At 36.1% G+C, this 15,350-nt stretch overlaps 1 protein-coding gene across 5 annotated transcripts in view; it reads left to right on the top strand.

Annotated features, from left to right (window-relative positions):
- The window catches only part of PSIP1 (PC4 and SFRS1 interacting protein 1), a 39,867-nt gene that overhangs the window by 2,808 nt on the left and 21,709 nt on the right, over nucleotides 1-15,350 (top strand). For all 5 annotated transcript variants that reach the window (XM_043566330.1, XM_043566331.1, XM_043566332.1 and 2 more), the window contains exons 3-5: nucleotides 1,201-1,277; nucleotides 12,262-12,400; nucleotides 14,878-14,982. In XM_043566330.1, coding sequence (XP_043422265.1) covers nucleotides 1,201-1,277; nucleotides 12,262-12,400; nucleotides 14,878-14,982 — 321 coding nt within the window. The remainder of the gene's footprint in view (nucleotides 1-1,200; nucleotides 1,278-12,261; nucleotides 12,401-14,877; nucleotides 14,983-15,350) is intronic.

The raw sequence follows: 15,350 nt of genomic DNA, 5'->3' as shown, positions 1-15,350 counted from the left end.
CGTAATCCTGTATCAATAATAATTGTTTTTACAGTCAACTTAAAGTTGCCAAACCTTTATTACACTCTGTAGGTACTGCACATTTAAAACTGTTTGCTAGCAGAAAGAACATATGAACTGGGTTAACAGAAAAATATCCCTTATCGTAAGGGCTCTAAGCATTTTCACAATTTTGGGGGCCTTGTCACAAAGTTGAAATGACCAGTACAATGATGGTATATGTGAGGAAATTAAAGTCTCTAAGAGTGTTAGGTGATAATGATTCTATGGATTTCTGCAACCTCAGACTGCCAAACAGTCTAATCACCCTCACGGTCTTTTCTTCAACATGATAATGCATAAAGAGTGCAGGGTAGGTCCTGGAGTGGTCTGCTCTCTTCTTAACAAAGCTAACTGATTTTTTTTTAATGTCTTTCAATTTGTGAAGGTTATGACTCAAGTGTTATTATGAAGTCTAAATAAGTGATGGAAAAATAGGTTAAATCCTGGCTTGATAGTACTGCCTGATGGCTTTCCCTTGTTGATAAGGGAAAGTAACAGGTATTACTGATGTTAGACTTAACAGCACCTAATACTTTTTTCCTTAATTAGAAAGACTGAAAGAGAAATGAAAAAAGGAACAGAACCTCCTGTGATTCAACTATGTAGGTGCAAGATCTTTCCAGAATGTGTGTTTCAAACTTTTAGAAATACTGCTTGGAACTTTCATTAATGTCTTTTACATGACTCCAATATTTGTATAGCCTTCGTGCGGAAGTATCATTTATGATTTTTGAACAGGTTCAGACTCCCTTATCTGAAATGCTTAGGGTCAGATATGTTTAACAATTCAGTGTTGGAGGATTTTAGAAAGGTAACAGTGGTACATGTGGCATGTATTTTGCTCCTGGTTAGGGCCTTCTGGAATGGCACGTGGTAATCTAACAGAGTAGCTTCGCAGAGAAGCATCAGAAACACTAGGTGGATAAAAGATACGACAAAACTGCTTCAGTGTCAGTCCGGGTTTTGCCACCAAATGAGTTCTGAGAAATATTTTGGGTTTTTGAGCTTCTTGGGTTTCAGAATTGGGATAGGGATTATGACCTGTAGAACTGGTCTACTTTTATCAGATCCTTTTTGGATGGCTTGTTTTCACTTTATTCTGGTGTGTTGAGGTGTGTATGATTTAAAAGATTTTAATTTTTCTGATCTTTCTTTTAGGTAGATGAAGTTCCTGATGGAGCTGTAAAACCACCCACAAACAAACTACCCATATTCTTTTTTGGAACTCATGAGACGTAAGTCCTTTTAGCTCTAAAGGCAAATCAGAGTTAATTTAGTGGGGTCATTGAGCATAAAATGAAAAACAAGTAGAGATTAGTTCAAAGAGAAAGCAGTAGAGTAATAATAGGAAACTTTAAAATAATCTTTGAACTTTGGAAAAAGTCTTCAAGTCTCCCTTTTAAAATTTATTTTTAGGGCAGAAAAATTAGATACTGCAGGTTTAACTTTTATTGAAGTAGATGTTTACTTAATAAAAGGGGGATGTGTATGGAATCTTTCAGCGACCAGAAGATTGATAGGCAACAGTATGTAAGGAAAGTTTTAACAGAGCATTTGGTGTTGGTACAGTTATGGGTACAATAAATGCTTTTCATAAGGACAACCTGACACCCTATTTTAGGCTTTGTGATATTAGCCACGCAAATGGTTTGTTATGGGAAAACCAAGAAGAAATCTGGGAAATTCTCTAGTTATGGGGTCCTGAGAGCCACTGTGACTATATACATGGGCAGAGGACTGATTTGGTAGAGCACATCAAGTTTTCAAAGATTGCAATTGAATATTCTTGAACTGTTACTTTTAGGTGCATAGGGCTACTCCAGGTGCTATTTCATTGATTTTTGATGATTTTGCTCTTGAAGTTTAAAATTTGCAATAATTTTAGTAAAGTAGGCTTGTTTACCTTGGACGGGAGAAACAAAGTTGTTGATTCTAATTAGGATTATACATTTCTGAGTGTCTACAGTGGCAACATTTGGTGTAATGTTGCTTAGCCACTGTATGAACTTTCACATAATTTCTTTTAACAGCTTTACTGAGGTGAAATTTATGTCCTGAAGTGTCACTTGTTGAAAGTATTTAACAGTAGATTTTAGTACATTAATTTTCATACCCGTTAGCAGTTATTCCTCATTCCCTTCTGAGAATTAGAAAACTACTAATTTACTGTTTGTAGATTTATCAGTCCTGGATAGTTCATATTAATGGTATCATACAATGCCACATAATTTTTTTTTTTTTAATAAAGTTTTGAGTCTAGAATTGGTTTGGCCTTCAAAATAACTTTGAGCTGGGTTTAGGGTATATCCCATATATAAAAACTTAGTTTTGTAAGAAATGATGAATTTCTGATTCAGTAGAGTAATCTACCATTTAAAAAGCTTCCATAAATTTAATAGGAGAAGGAAGGTATCTTTTGATGAGAAATTTGTGTACATACTGGAGTGGCAGTCTACTTAGTGTGGTGCTAGGTCAAGCTGTACCAGTATCACATGGGAATTTTAGTATGCAAAAATTCTTGGACCCCCACCTCATAATTACTGTACCAGAAACGGGTGTGGGACCCAGCAATCTGCTTTAACAAGCCTTCCAGGTGATTCTGATGAAGTTTGGAAACACTAGTGAGTAGACATTCCTTAGAATTTTCCAGTTTTGTAGGTTTAGAATTCTAGGGGCACCCCAGGTGCCCCTAGGTGGCTCAGTAAGTCAAGCATCTGGCTTCAGCTTAGATCATGATCTCACAGTTTGTGAGTTCGAGCCCCTCGTGGGGCTCTATGCTGACAGCTCAGTGCCTGGAGCCTGCTTCGGATTCTGTGTCTTCCTCTCTCTCTCTCTGCACCCCCCCCAACCCAGTTTGCACTGTCTCCCTCCCCCTCTCTCCCTCTCAAAAATAAATGTAAATTGAGCTAATATTAAATTTTCTTTTCAAAATGCATTTGTCGGGACGCCCAGGTGACTTGGTTAAGCATCTGACTTTGGCTTAGGTCATGATCTCCCGTTTTGTGGGTTTGAGCCCTGCATCGGGCTCTGTGCTGACAGCTCAGAGCCTGGAGCCCGCTTTGGATTCTGTCTCCCTCTCTCTCTGCCCCTCCCCCGCTTGCGCGTGCTCTCTCTCTGTCAAAAATAAATAAATGTTAAAAAAATCAAAATGCACTTGTGATGTTTTGTGCCTTCGTGCTTTCATAAGTATACCCTTCATCTTTGGAAAGGCGGCATTGCTAGATCTCTTTTGGTCTGGTGACTTTTTTTGTATTTAAGGTTTTCAGAAACTGGGTCTCTGATGATTTGCCTTGCCCCGCCCCCACATTGGGATGTGGTTATTTGAGCCTTTCGGTTTGGATTTTGCATATATGAGAGTTTATTCTAACAGCCTGTAATTAGGGATATGGGAAAGGAAGAACATGGGAGAAGAAACGACAATTTGGAGAACTACTTATTTGTAACTGATTTATAGATAAGATTTTTTAAAAGATATTTTTAAAATGTGAATTAATTTAGTGCAGAATCCTTTTGTAGCTTCATTTTTGCTCTGACCTAGAAACATTGGTTTTTCTTAGCATTTTATGACATTCACAGTAAATTCATCCAGCAATCAAGTTTGAATATTAGACAACAATGAGCCCTTATGTATACCAACTGTGACCATCTGCTAGGTGTCTTAAAACATATTCAAGACAGATTCTTCGTAAACGAGACTGACAAGGACCTAGTGTTTTTCCTGGAGCCAAGTCTTGGTGTTATCTGTGATTAGGTATTAAAGTCTTCCCCTTCCCCTCCACGTTTAGTCAGCTAGCAAGTCCTCTTGTAAAGTGCATGCTGATCTGTCCATTTTTGTCTGTCCCTTCTACAGCTCACTTATAAATAGTGTCCTAATGATATCTTGGTGTGTTTGTACTTTGCATATCCCAGTCAGATTATGTCATTTCCCTGTTCAGAGATCTTCAGTGGCTTCCTTATTAACATTGCCAACAAACAGAACCCCCAACTTTTATCTGTAAGTGCTGTTGTAAGAACTTATATGAATTAGCCTGTGCTTAACTCTCTAGCCTCATCACATTTTTCCACTGTTACATAAATCTTTCTCTTGTCTCAGATCCTTGCTTGTTTTTTCTTTGATGGGAAGCGCCTTCAGATTTTCAGTCATTTAGATATATTAGCTCAGATCCTCTTATGTTTATATTTTTCCTTGCTATGATGATTGAATTTTTTTTTTCTTTTTCCTTCACCTACAAGTGAGGAGCTTGGAGAGCAGGGACACCTGGTCTATCTTGTTTATCATCATTTACTTAAGTGCTGGTGCATAGTAGCTATTAAATAAATACTTGGTGATATTGAAAGTTGCTTTAGATGAAATCATATGTTGATTATGAATTTACTGTCCATTAACCAACATTTATATAGTGTTTAAAACAACTAGGTCAGAAGGCTGTGAATTCTGACTTCTTTTACCTGCTACATGACCTTAGGCAGGTTGCCTAGCCTTGTGTCTTCTTTTTCCTCATTTGTAAAATGAGAATAATATACTTTATCTCAGAATTTTGGGTTGCAAACAAGATACTACATGAAAAATGCTTAGAAGAGCGCTTTGCATGTATTAAACAAATGTCAGCTACCAAAGATAATGTTGCATATTATTTTTTGAAGACTTGTGTTAAACTGTTTGAAATGCAGTTTGAGTTTTGCTGACTGCTTGCTATTGTTTACGGAGGAAATACTCTCATAGTTCTATCTCTAAAGTCTAGGAAATTTAAATGAAGATGGTATTTTTGTTGAGTGTATCTCCTTACTGATCTTAATACAAAGAGGTTGCTCTTCGTATTAACTGAGATGCTCAATTCTAGGAACTTCAAGAAATACCTATCGCGGGCTGTTCTAAAACCTGCCAGATACCTAGTTTTAGGAGTGAAGGTGAATGGGGAGGGGACAGTCAGGGTTGTGTATAACCTGTCCACAGGAAAGGAATAAAGGAATGAAATCATAGTGTAGGATTTTATTTTCATCTACACTTGTTCTTATATACAGCTTCTGTACTCTAGCCATAACTGTGTGTGTTGCTATGGGACTTGTGTAGATTGTTATAAGCCTTGTACCAAGTAGTGAGGAGAGGAACTGTTTACTCATCTCTATACCAGCAGGTTTGTGGCACATAATAAATATATATTCAGTTGTCTTTTGAGTCATTTGCTATTATAAAGAATGCGTGCTGTTATAAAACTAGTTATAAAACAGTATATTTCATATTTTGTGATTTAATAATGAGAAATGAAGCAAGTTAGAATCGGTGTTTTAAGAAATAACACTTTCTGTTTATTACTTGGCAACAATTAAATGAGTTTTGAGCTTTGTATTTTCAGCTCTGATAAGCTTTCCCATTTTTTATGTGCAACTTCTGGTTTGCTTTAAAGGTAGAGTGCTCCAGGTGTGTGATAATTGAGCTTTATAACATACAACCTACAAAATGTGTGTTGACTGACTGACTGTTATTGGTAAGGCTTCCAGTTTAACAGTAGGCTGTTAGCAGTTAAGTTTGGGGGAGTCAAAGTTACTTGCGGATTTCTGAATGTATGGGAAGGTCAGCATCCCAAACCCCCCGCCATGTTGTTCAAGGGCCAACGGTTAATGATTTCCTGTATTTAGGACGTTTTACATTAATCCTGATTCTTATGGGCTATGACTTTGGTATTTAAAGTCAGGAGTTCATGTATATAGGGGTACGGTATCAGTATTTTAGTAGATGTTTCAAAGACTGTATTACACTGGATAAAAGAAACCCTGGAACCCTGTTAAGGAATTCTGTACAAAGTTGAGGCTCTACTGTTTAATAGCTAGATGGCCTTGCTTGAATGAGTTAATGCTTCTGACCCTCAGTTTTCTAATCCTTAAAATGAAGATTTTGGTGGTACTTAAGTTTCCTTTCACCTCTGGAATTTGGTGTGTAACTTTGAATTAATGTATATCTTTTCATTGTTAAAACTAAAAAAAAAAAACAAAAAACCCATAGTTTTCTAAAAAGGAAACAAATTACTTTTACTCCTGTTTTTTAGAAATGACCCTAAAATGTGTTAATGTTTTGATGTATTTGAGATTTGTAGGTCATTTTATTTTATTTTTACATTTTTAGTTTTTATTTTTATTATTATTTTTTGGTATGTCATTTTAAAGTGGAATGCTTTGAAGAAAGAATCAGGGCCACAGCCACATCAAGTTGTGCCCTTGGGGACTAGCGATGGCTGTCTAAAAAACTAATCTGGGGGCACCTGGGTGGCTCAGTCGGGTAAGTGTCCGAATCCAGCTCAGTTCATGATCTTGTGGTTCATGAGTCTGAGCCCCACATCAGGCTGTAGGCTGACAGCTCAAAGCATGTAGCCTGCTTTGAATTCTGTATCTCCCTCTCTCACTGCCCCACCCCTATTTGTCCTCTCTCAAAAAATAAACCTTAAGAAAACCAAAAAAAATGCTAATCTGGACCCTCTATCAAACCTGTGGGATTGCATCCCACAGAGAAGCGTGTGTGTATGTGTGGTGGAGGGGGTGCTCGTGCTCTTATTTTATTAAAATATAACCGACCTATAATATTGTATAAATTTAAGGTGTACCTTTTGATTTGATACATTTATATATTGCAATACGACAACCACCAGGATTTGATACACCTATATATCTCAGTATGATTGCCACTATAGCGACAGCTAAAACCTCCCGTCATGTTCCATAATTATCATTTCTTATTTATGATAAGAACGTGGGAGGATTTCTTTTCTTCCTCCATGGTTTTTTTTGACTCCCCTTAAGGGGTTCCTTAGTCTTGAGCATATTCCATGACCCAGCAGTACTACTGAGGATATATTATGAAGATAGGTTCAAAGATTGAGCAATGTTATATTCATTGTGGCTGTGTTATTTTATGGTAGAAAATGTGTTACAGAAAATAGTCCCAACAATAGGCCGGTCAATTTTGATATAGTCATTCAGTGCAATAATAGGTAGCTGTTAGTAATTATTGCCACGAAGAGATGTTCATTTTAATTTGAAGAAGTATGCAAGAGTGTGTAGCATATACATCAAATTAATATTTACATGTATATATACAGCTAAAAACCAGGCTGAAACAGTGGCTATTGATGGTAAAATTTTGGATCATTTTTGTTTTCTTTGGTAGGATGTGGTATTCACTGAAGAATATTTCAATAGCTTTATTGAGATATAATTCATATGTCAATTCATTGAAAGTGTACAGTTCAGAAAAAATAAAGCAAGTTTATCGTAGACAAAGTGTACAGTTCATCTTAGTATATCCAGAGAGAAGTGCAGCCGTTAGCACAATTTTAAAACGTTTTTATCCAGAACGTTTAATGCCAGAAAGAAACTCTGTACCCGTTAGCAGATACTTCCCATGTCTCCCCATTGTGTCTTCCTGTTTTCCCATAGGCAGTCCCTAACCTATTTCCCTGTCCTGAGCGTTTCATATAAGTGGAACTGTAGTATGTGGTCTTTAATGACTGACCTTTTCCATGTACCATGTTTTCAAGGTTCATGTGTATTGTAGCATGTGATAGTGTTTCATTACTTTTTATTGCCAATTATTCCATTGTATTAATCTGTCCGATTTTATTTATCCATTCATCAGTGTGTAGATATATGGATTGTTTCACTTTTGACTATTGTGAATAATGCCAGATTTGTGTGTATCAGTTTTTGCATGGACATGTTTTTACTTTTGTGGGAGTGGAATTCCTGGGTCAAATGATAACTTAGGTTTAATCCTTTTAGGAGTTGGCCAGACTGTTGTCAAGTCAGCCATGCATCATTTAAACATTCCTACCAGCAATATATGAGGATTTTAATTTCTCTGTATCTTTGCCAAAATGTGTTCTCTTTTTTATTTGACCTATCCTAGTGGGTGTGAAAGTAGTATCTTGTGGTTTTGATTTACATTTTACTGGTGACTAATGATTTGAGCATCTTTTCATGTGTAAATGTTCTAAGCTTCTGTGCATAACATAAATTATTTAGATTTATAAAGTTTTTCTCATTTAGAAAGGCATAGTTACTTAAATTTGGTATATTGATTAAAGATGCAGATTGAAGTATGACTTCTATAGTTGACTGTTGGACAAGATAGGGGTTAGAGGCACTGACCATGCAGTTGAAAACCTGAAAATAACTTTGACGCAAAAACTTGACTGCTAATTGCCTACTGTTAGGCAATAAGACTGTTAGAAGTCTTATGAATAATTTAGTCAATTAGCAAATATTTTGTATGTTATATGTATTATATGCTGTATTCCTACAATAAAGTAAGCTAGAGAAAAGAAAATGTAGTTAAAATTATGAGGAAAAGAAAATACGTTTAACAATGCTGTTTAAAAAAAAAAAAAAATCCATAAGTGTGCCTGCACAGTTCAAGCCCATTTTGTTCAAGGGTCAGCTATAATGTGAGCATCATGAATAGTAAAATAATAGAAAGTAGAGCTTGAAATCTGAGTCTGGAGGAGGATCAGGGGAGAATTTTTTAAAACCTATTCAGCAAAAGTAAGAATAACAGTTATACAAGGATAATCAAAAGGTATGTATGCAAAGAAGGTGGTGTGAATTAGAACAAATATAAATTATTACATTGTATGAATAGAATTCCATTAAGACTTTCAGATTGGATTAATTAATGATCTTAGCTATGTCTTCTTTTGTGAGACAAGGCTTAAACAAGACATGACCAAATAAACAATACAGTGTCACAGGGAGCAAGAATGGCAGTGTATATACTGTCTACTATAAGTAGAATTTTAAAGTCAGAGCATGAGGAGGAGAGAAGCATATAAGCCCAGTACACATGAATTTTGGCTACCATGATTTAAATAACACCAGTTCCCCCAGCAACATTGTTCAGACTTCACATACCCTAGAATATTAACTAATTGCATAAACTACAAACTGTGCCGCTAGCTCTTCAGTCCACAAGTCAAAATGTAAATGACAAATACATAGCATGTCCCTTTTTTCAAAAGACTCTTGGTGATTGGTCACTGTGCATCTGTTTTTCAATTCACGCGTAGATGGCACAGTGTTTAGCGGTGGGGTTGCCTCTGTCTCTCAGTGATATACTTGCCCAGGTTACAGTTAAAGAACCAAATCGGGAATTAGCCAACATAGATGAAAGTGCAGCAGAGAAACAGTAACACTAGAAGTGAAATTTGAACTGAATGTAAATCGAGTTAACAGCAGAAATCGCTAACCTTCGAATGTAGACATGCTGCATTTGGAGAGACTGGATATGCAGCCAGAGGAATTTGTGAAGGCAAGCTTATCAACATAAATGAGGAAAGTGGTTGTAATAAAAGGGATAAAGATGTCTCAGAGGAAATGATGCCAACAAAAAACATTAAAGATATTTCACAACATTGAAAGTGCAAAGGATAAAATGTTGGAAGCTGATCAGGCTTAGAAAGGAGTATGACAGTTCGCCAAGGCATAGAAAATATGCTCACTCTACACATAAGTTATGTGATCAGAAGAAGGCAAGAACCATTCAAATTATTTTAGCTTAGTTTTTCTTCTAATGTTTTCAATTACAATGTACCCTAAGTACTAGTTTTACTAATTTTTTTCTATTTAATGTCTTCTCACTGTCAGAAATAGTGTTTAATGTTTTGACAATTTTTAAAAGTTATGGAACAATCATAATTTTTCCCATTGCATGGTCATTTTTTAAGTCTTATGTTGTCATGCAAAGTGAGGACTGCCTGTTTTGAGAAAAGAAAAATAATCCAGGTAAATTTAATTGTCAAACCTTTATATGGTAAGTAGTATCATGGTAGAATCTGTCTTTTGAATAGCTTTTAGGTTTAGAGTCATCTTAAAATACCCCATGTTTGAAGTTCTAAAACATTTTTCTATAATTTTATTAAGTATTTAAGGTCCCTACCACTTTTGGAAGTTCCTGATGCCAGTTTTGAGCCCGTTGGGCATTTTGAACTGTAACGGATGATGCTGACTCTGTACATTGCTACTTAGTATCCAGCCTTTTCAGTTGTCTTTCCATCTTCTACTCTGATGGTATTATCTTTCTTGTCGCCTTTGGCCTTATGGGTTGTTTTTGTAAGGTTGTAGGAGAGATAATTTGTGTTGCATTGCTTTGGTCTAAATAGAAGTGTATTTGTGATGGAGATTTAACTCAAGTTATTTACTTGGAATTTGAAACATGTAGGAAGAATTGTTTTACTATTTTAACTGAATGTGTTTTTCTAATTTGAGAAGATAGGTAGGAATGCATGATTCCTAGTAAAAGGCTGAATTTCTGGATCAAATGAGATAATGATTAAATGTGCTTTAATCAGTGTGTAGTTAAAAATTCATGTATACAGGGATATTCCTAAATTACAGAATTTAAATTATAAAGCTGACTGTTGTATGCACTGGCTTTACTTAAATAGAGCTCCATGTCTCTTTTTAATTAAAATATCATCCTAAAGCCTTTTATTTTTTTATTTTTTTATTTAAAAAAATATTTTTTTCAACGTTTATTTATTTTTTGGGACAGAGAGAGACAGAGCATGAACGGGGGAGGGGCAGAGAGAGAGGGAGACACAGAATCGGAAACAGGCTCCAGGCTCTGAGCCATCAGCCCAGAGCCCGACGCGGGGCTCGAACTCCCGGACCGCGAGATCGTGACCTGGCTGAAGTCGGACGCTTAACCGACTGTGCCACCCAGGCGCCCCCTAAAGCCTTTTAAAATACTCTAACTGGAGTGATACCTGTAGTCATTAGGTCCCTAATTCTTAAAGAATTTCACCAGGTAAGTAATTTGACATGTACGTAATAATTTATATCTTAAATTGTAGCACATTTTAGAGGAAGTGAATAGTATCTGGTTTTCCTCTTCCTTTGGAGAATACATACACATCAAATAGCATAACAAAAAAACTCCCACATACTGGTGCATCTTCCTTTATGGAACTGACAGACTTCTGTGGGACTGACTGAGGGAGATACAAAGGGTCTGTTCTGGAGAACATCTCCAGTGCGTGCACACACAGTTTATTCTCATCATCCACAGACTCCATATTTGTGAATTTGCCTGCTCACTGAAAATATATTTGTAATCCCACATCAGTCAGTACTCATGGTGCCTTCATGTGCAAGCAAAACGGCAAAAAATTTGAGTAGTTTGATGCACACATTCCTAGCTGAGGCTGACCATGGCAGTACTTTGCCGCCTTCTTGTTTTCACTCTCTTACTGTAAACAAGTGTCCTTTTTGCAGTTTTCTGTAGTGCTATAATTTTTGCATTGTTGTGCTTTTTTTGTTAGTCATTATGCAGTTTGGAATAGCCCCCAGATATGGTGCCGGGGTGCTATTTAGCGTTCCTAAGTGCAAGAAGGCTGTTTTGTGCCATATGGAGAAAATCTGTGGTGTAGAAGTTGAAGCTATGAGTTCATTATTAGTGAGTCACTAATACATATTAAGAGATCTTTAAACAGAAACATGTGAAAAACCAGGTTATGTATTGCTTGGTGACAAGGTGACCAGAGGCTGACAGGAACCCTACCCTGTGTTTTCCCTTGGGCAGTGGTGTGCATTATTCATTAATTCAGTGTGTGGTGACTTTGTAGAATACACTACCACAAATAAAAGAGTGACTTTAATGAGTATATGAATGAACAAATTAACCAGCTATAACCTCTGATTTCCTTCACTGAATAAAGTAAAATTCTTACCGTATTTTATTCCAAAAGCCTGCGTGTACACACAACACACAACACACACACACACACACACACACACACAAATGTACCTCATTGACAGTATTTTGAATTGTGCCTTGTACCAGATTACATTGAAATTAGTATTTGGGTGATAATGCAATTTTATCACAGTTCTTTTCATTTTGGGGCTTTTTAAAATTATAAATTATACATAAAATTTACCGTTGTAACCATTTTTAAGTGTATCGTTCAGTGGCATTAAGTACATTCACATCGTGCAACTTGAGTGTTTTTTTAATATGGGACTGTGGATCCTAGGAGCTTATGATTGAATTTAACAAAAGTATTTGAACTTAAATCTAATGAATCATTTGTGTCTGCCCTTTAATTTATGTAAGATTTTTACTGCATTTTGGGTTAAGAATTGTCTAGAATTGCATCCTAGGGTAGTACTGTTTAATAACTTAAATATTTGAGAATGCTTTGCACTCACATTTTTCTCCCTCTCCTTTTTTAGTGCTTTTTTAGGCCCAAAGGATATATTTCCTTACTCAGAAAATAAGGAAAAGTACGGCAAACCAAATAAACGAAAAGGCTTTAATGAAGGTTTATGGGAGATAGATAATAATCCGAAAGTGAAATTTTCAAGTCAACAGGTGCGTCATATTACATAAAATTTAGTTTAGTATCATTTATTCAGTCTTGGGGGATAATCGCTATTCTAGCTTTAGGAAAATCAATATTAAAAGCCTTGTAAATTTCAGATTAAATTGTGCTTATTTGTGAGGTTGAATCTTGACCTTTCATATCTAGATGAACTGATGAAAATGTTACCTTCATGGGTAAACAGTATACTGGAAAATAGTCAATTATTTAAGTCCTTCTGATTGATTATTTAATGTATCATCGAATTTAAAGCCATATGTACTGTTCTCTGAAACTTAGGTAGTATAACTTGAAGAGTGTATTTTTTTCTTACTCATTTTTTTTAAAGTTTATTTTTATTTATTTTGAGAGAAGGGGAGAGAGAAGGAGAGACAGAATCCCAAGCAGGCTCTGTGCTCGGAGCACAGAGCACAATGCAGGGTTTGATCTCACGAACCATGAGATCATGACCTGAGCTGAAATCAAGAGTCGGATACTTAACCAACTGAGCCACCCAGGAGCCCCTTTTTCTTACTCATTTTAATTCCTAAATCCATAAAATTGTATTAGACTACAAACCTCATATGGGTTAAATTAAGTATGTGACAGAAGTACTGATAGCACTGTGCAAAGTATACTTCATGTTTTTGGTGTTTAGAAGAGCAGCCTTAAACTTTCTTTTTAATCTGTTTTTCGTGTATCCAGAGGTTTTATTCATTTAAATTAGATTGAGAAAGGGGCATCTGGCTGGTAGTCAGTAGAGCATGCGACTTTTGATCTTGCGGTCACGAGTTTAAACCCCACATTGTATGTAGAGCTTACTTTAAAAAAATAAATAATAAGACTGAGGTAGTAAGAACTAAAAGATATAGTAGCAAAAAGTAGCATGTGCCATGCTGCTTCTTACCTTTAGAGAACTTTTCAGGTGCTATTCTGTCTGGAAGGTTTTAAATCTTACAATGGTGCTCCAAGAGTGCGTTAGATGATCCTGAGTACCTTCATTATCACCCAAATTTATTTGTTAATCATACCATACTATGTTTGCTTTTGTACTTAACTGCCACGGGTTAAGTTGTCCTTATGTGCCTGGCGTTGTCATATGCATGGCAAGAATAAGTATTCGCTAAATACTGTTCCATGAATGTAAGACTGGATGGTTTCCCATCATTGTTGCCTCAGCTGTATAATGGGAGTCCAAAGACACTGAATTGATTATTTCCTGAAACTAACGGTTTGTAACTTCACTTGGATCATGTGTCCTGTGATTGTGATTGTACCTTCAAGGACTTTTTCATCCTCCAGATAGCCCAGCATGGTCACCCTATCCTATGTTCCTATGTACCTACTTAATCTCCGGGTGGTTTTCACCATCTATATTTGGGATTTTCCATTTCACAATGAAATTTTTGGTGATTTGTGTGCATGAAACCTAGCAATGTACTGTCCTTAACAAAAGTATGAATGATTGTGCTGATGTGGTATACTCTGTGTTTCTGGCCCAGATAGGTCCCCAGTGGCACATACCTAGGATATGGAGAAAGCAGTGAACCTCAAACATAACAAAACATAATAGAAAAGTTGGCCATCATGATTTACAAAAATTTGTAGTGCTAGAAGTAATTTGGGGGGATGCTTTTATATTTCTTGTTGTAACTTTATCATTTTGTGGGTTATCAGCATTGCCTTTTTTATAAAAGAGGCAAAAGTTTAGGCTTGAAAAGGAAACCATTAGAAAGGGGCACAGTTTAGACTGCAGTGCTGTCGTCATATAGACCTGTGCTTACCCTCACCTCCCAGTGTGTACTGTGTTTATCTCTGTTACTCATCTTTTTAGGCCCCTAGTAGATCTTCTGTGTAAGTATCTTGTCATCTGGGGGTATGTTCTCACCGCTGCCCCGAGCCCAGAGGAATCGCTGGCCTGATTGAATTATGGTTCATGAATTTGAAGAAAAAAAAAAAAAAAAAAAGATGATTGGACTCCCATTCAGTACCTCCTATTAAATCAGAATCCCATCTCAAGAGTCTGAATTTTGAATAAACTAAATATGAGATATAGATCAAAGTCTTTCAAGAAAGCTCTTGTATGTCCTTTGCAAAGGCTCTAAGATAAGTTTCTCTTTAGAATATGCCAGTAGTTGAATACAGTATAGGTCTGTGCTATTCTAAATCACGTTACATTGTATCTTGTTGGATATTTATTGGTTAGAACACTAGAATGGTCTTCTTTGTAATGTTGCTTCCATTTCTGCCTCACTGTTTTATCCTTTACACTCAGTTATAGGAATACAGCCCCTTATAATATTTTTCTAAAGGAATAATAGAATTTAAAGCTTTTTAAAAAATTGTATATGTTAAAAGCATTTTGTGGAACAGAAATGAAGATACTTTTATAACTTGTAAATAGGCTTTTGAATTTTTTCATGGGTAGAAAATTTTGAAATGGGGTAAAATCGTACTTTGTGAAGTTAATAGACCTGGTCGTTTATAGGCATCAACTAAGCAATCGAATGCATCATCTGATGTTGAAGTTGAAGAAAAAGAAACAAGTGTTTCAAAGGAAGATACTGACCATGAAGAAAAAGCCAGCAATGAGGTATGTTTAATTTCTCTTACATTCTAAACCCATTTTGTTGCAGGGAAGAAATTGGAAAATGGGTTGATCATTTGATCTCATAATAGAAAGTAATCTTTAAAGTATTTGAGTACTGAATGAGAAAGTGTTTAAAACTTATTTCCTTGTGTGAATATTAAACACTGTATTGTAAAATAATTTTTGCATCTTTATGGTGCATGGCTGGGGCCATGGTTGGGGCGCCTGGCTGGCTCAGTCGGTAGAGCATGCAACTCTTGATCTTGAGGTAATGAGTTCAGGAGCAGAGATTACTTCCCAAAAAAAGGGAAAAAAAAAAGATGCACGGATATATTTATTTGAAGTTGTTTCGCTGTGCAAAATATGAGGTC

This window comes from Prionailurus bengalensis, chromosome D4, assembly GCF_016509475.1.
Source record: "Prionailurus bengalensis isolate Pbe53 chromosome D4, Fcat_Pben_1.1_paternal_pri, whole genome shotgun sequence".
Classification (NCBI taxonomy): Eukaryota; Metazoa; Chordata; class Mammalia; order Carnivora; family Felidae; genus Prionailurus; species Prionailurus bengalensis.
Note: the sequence above shows the minus strand (reverse complement) of the source record. Positions and strands in the feature narration are given on the sequence as shown.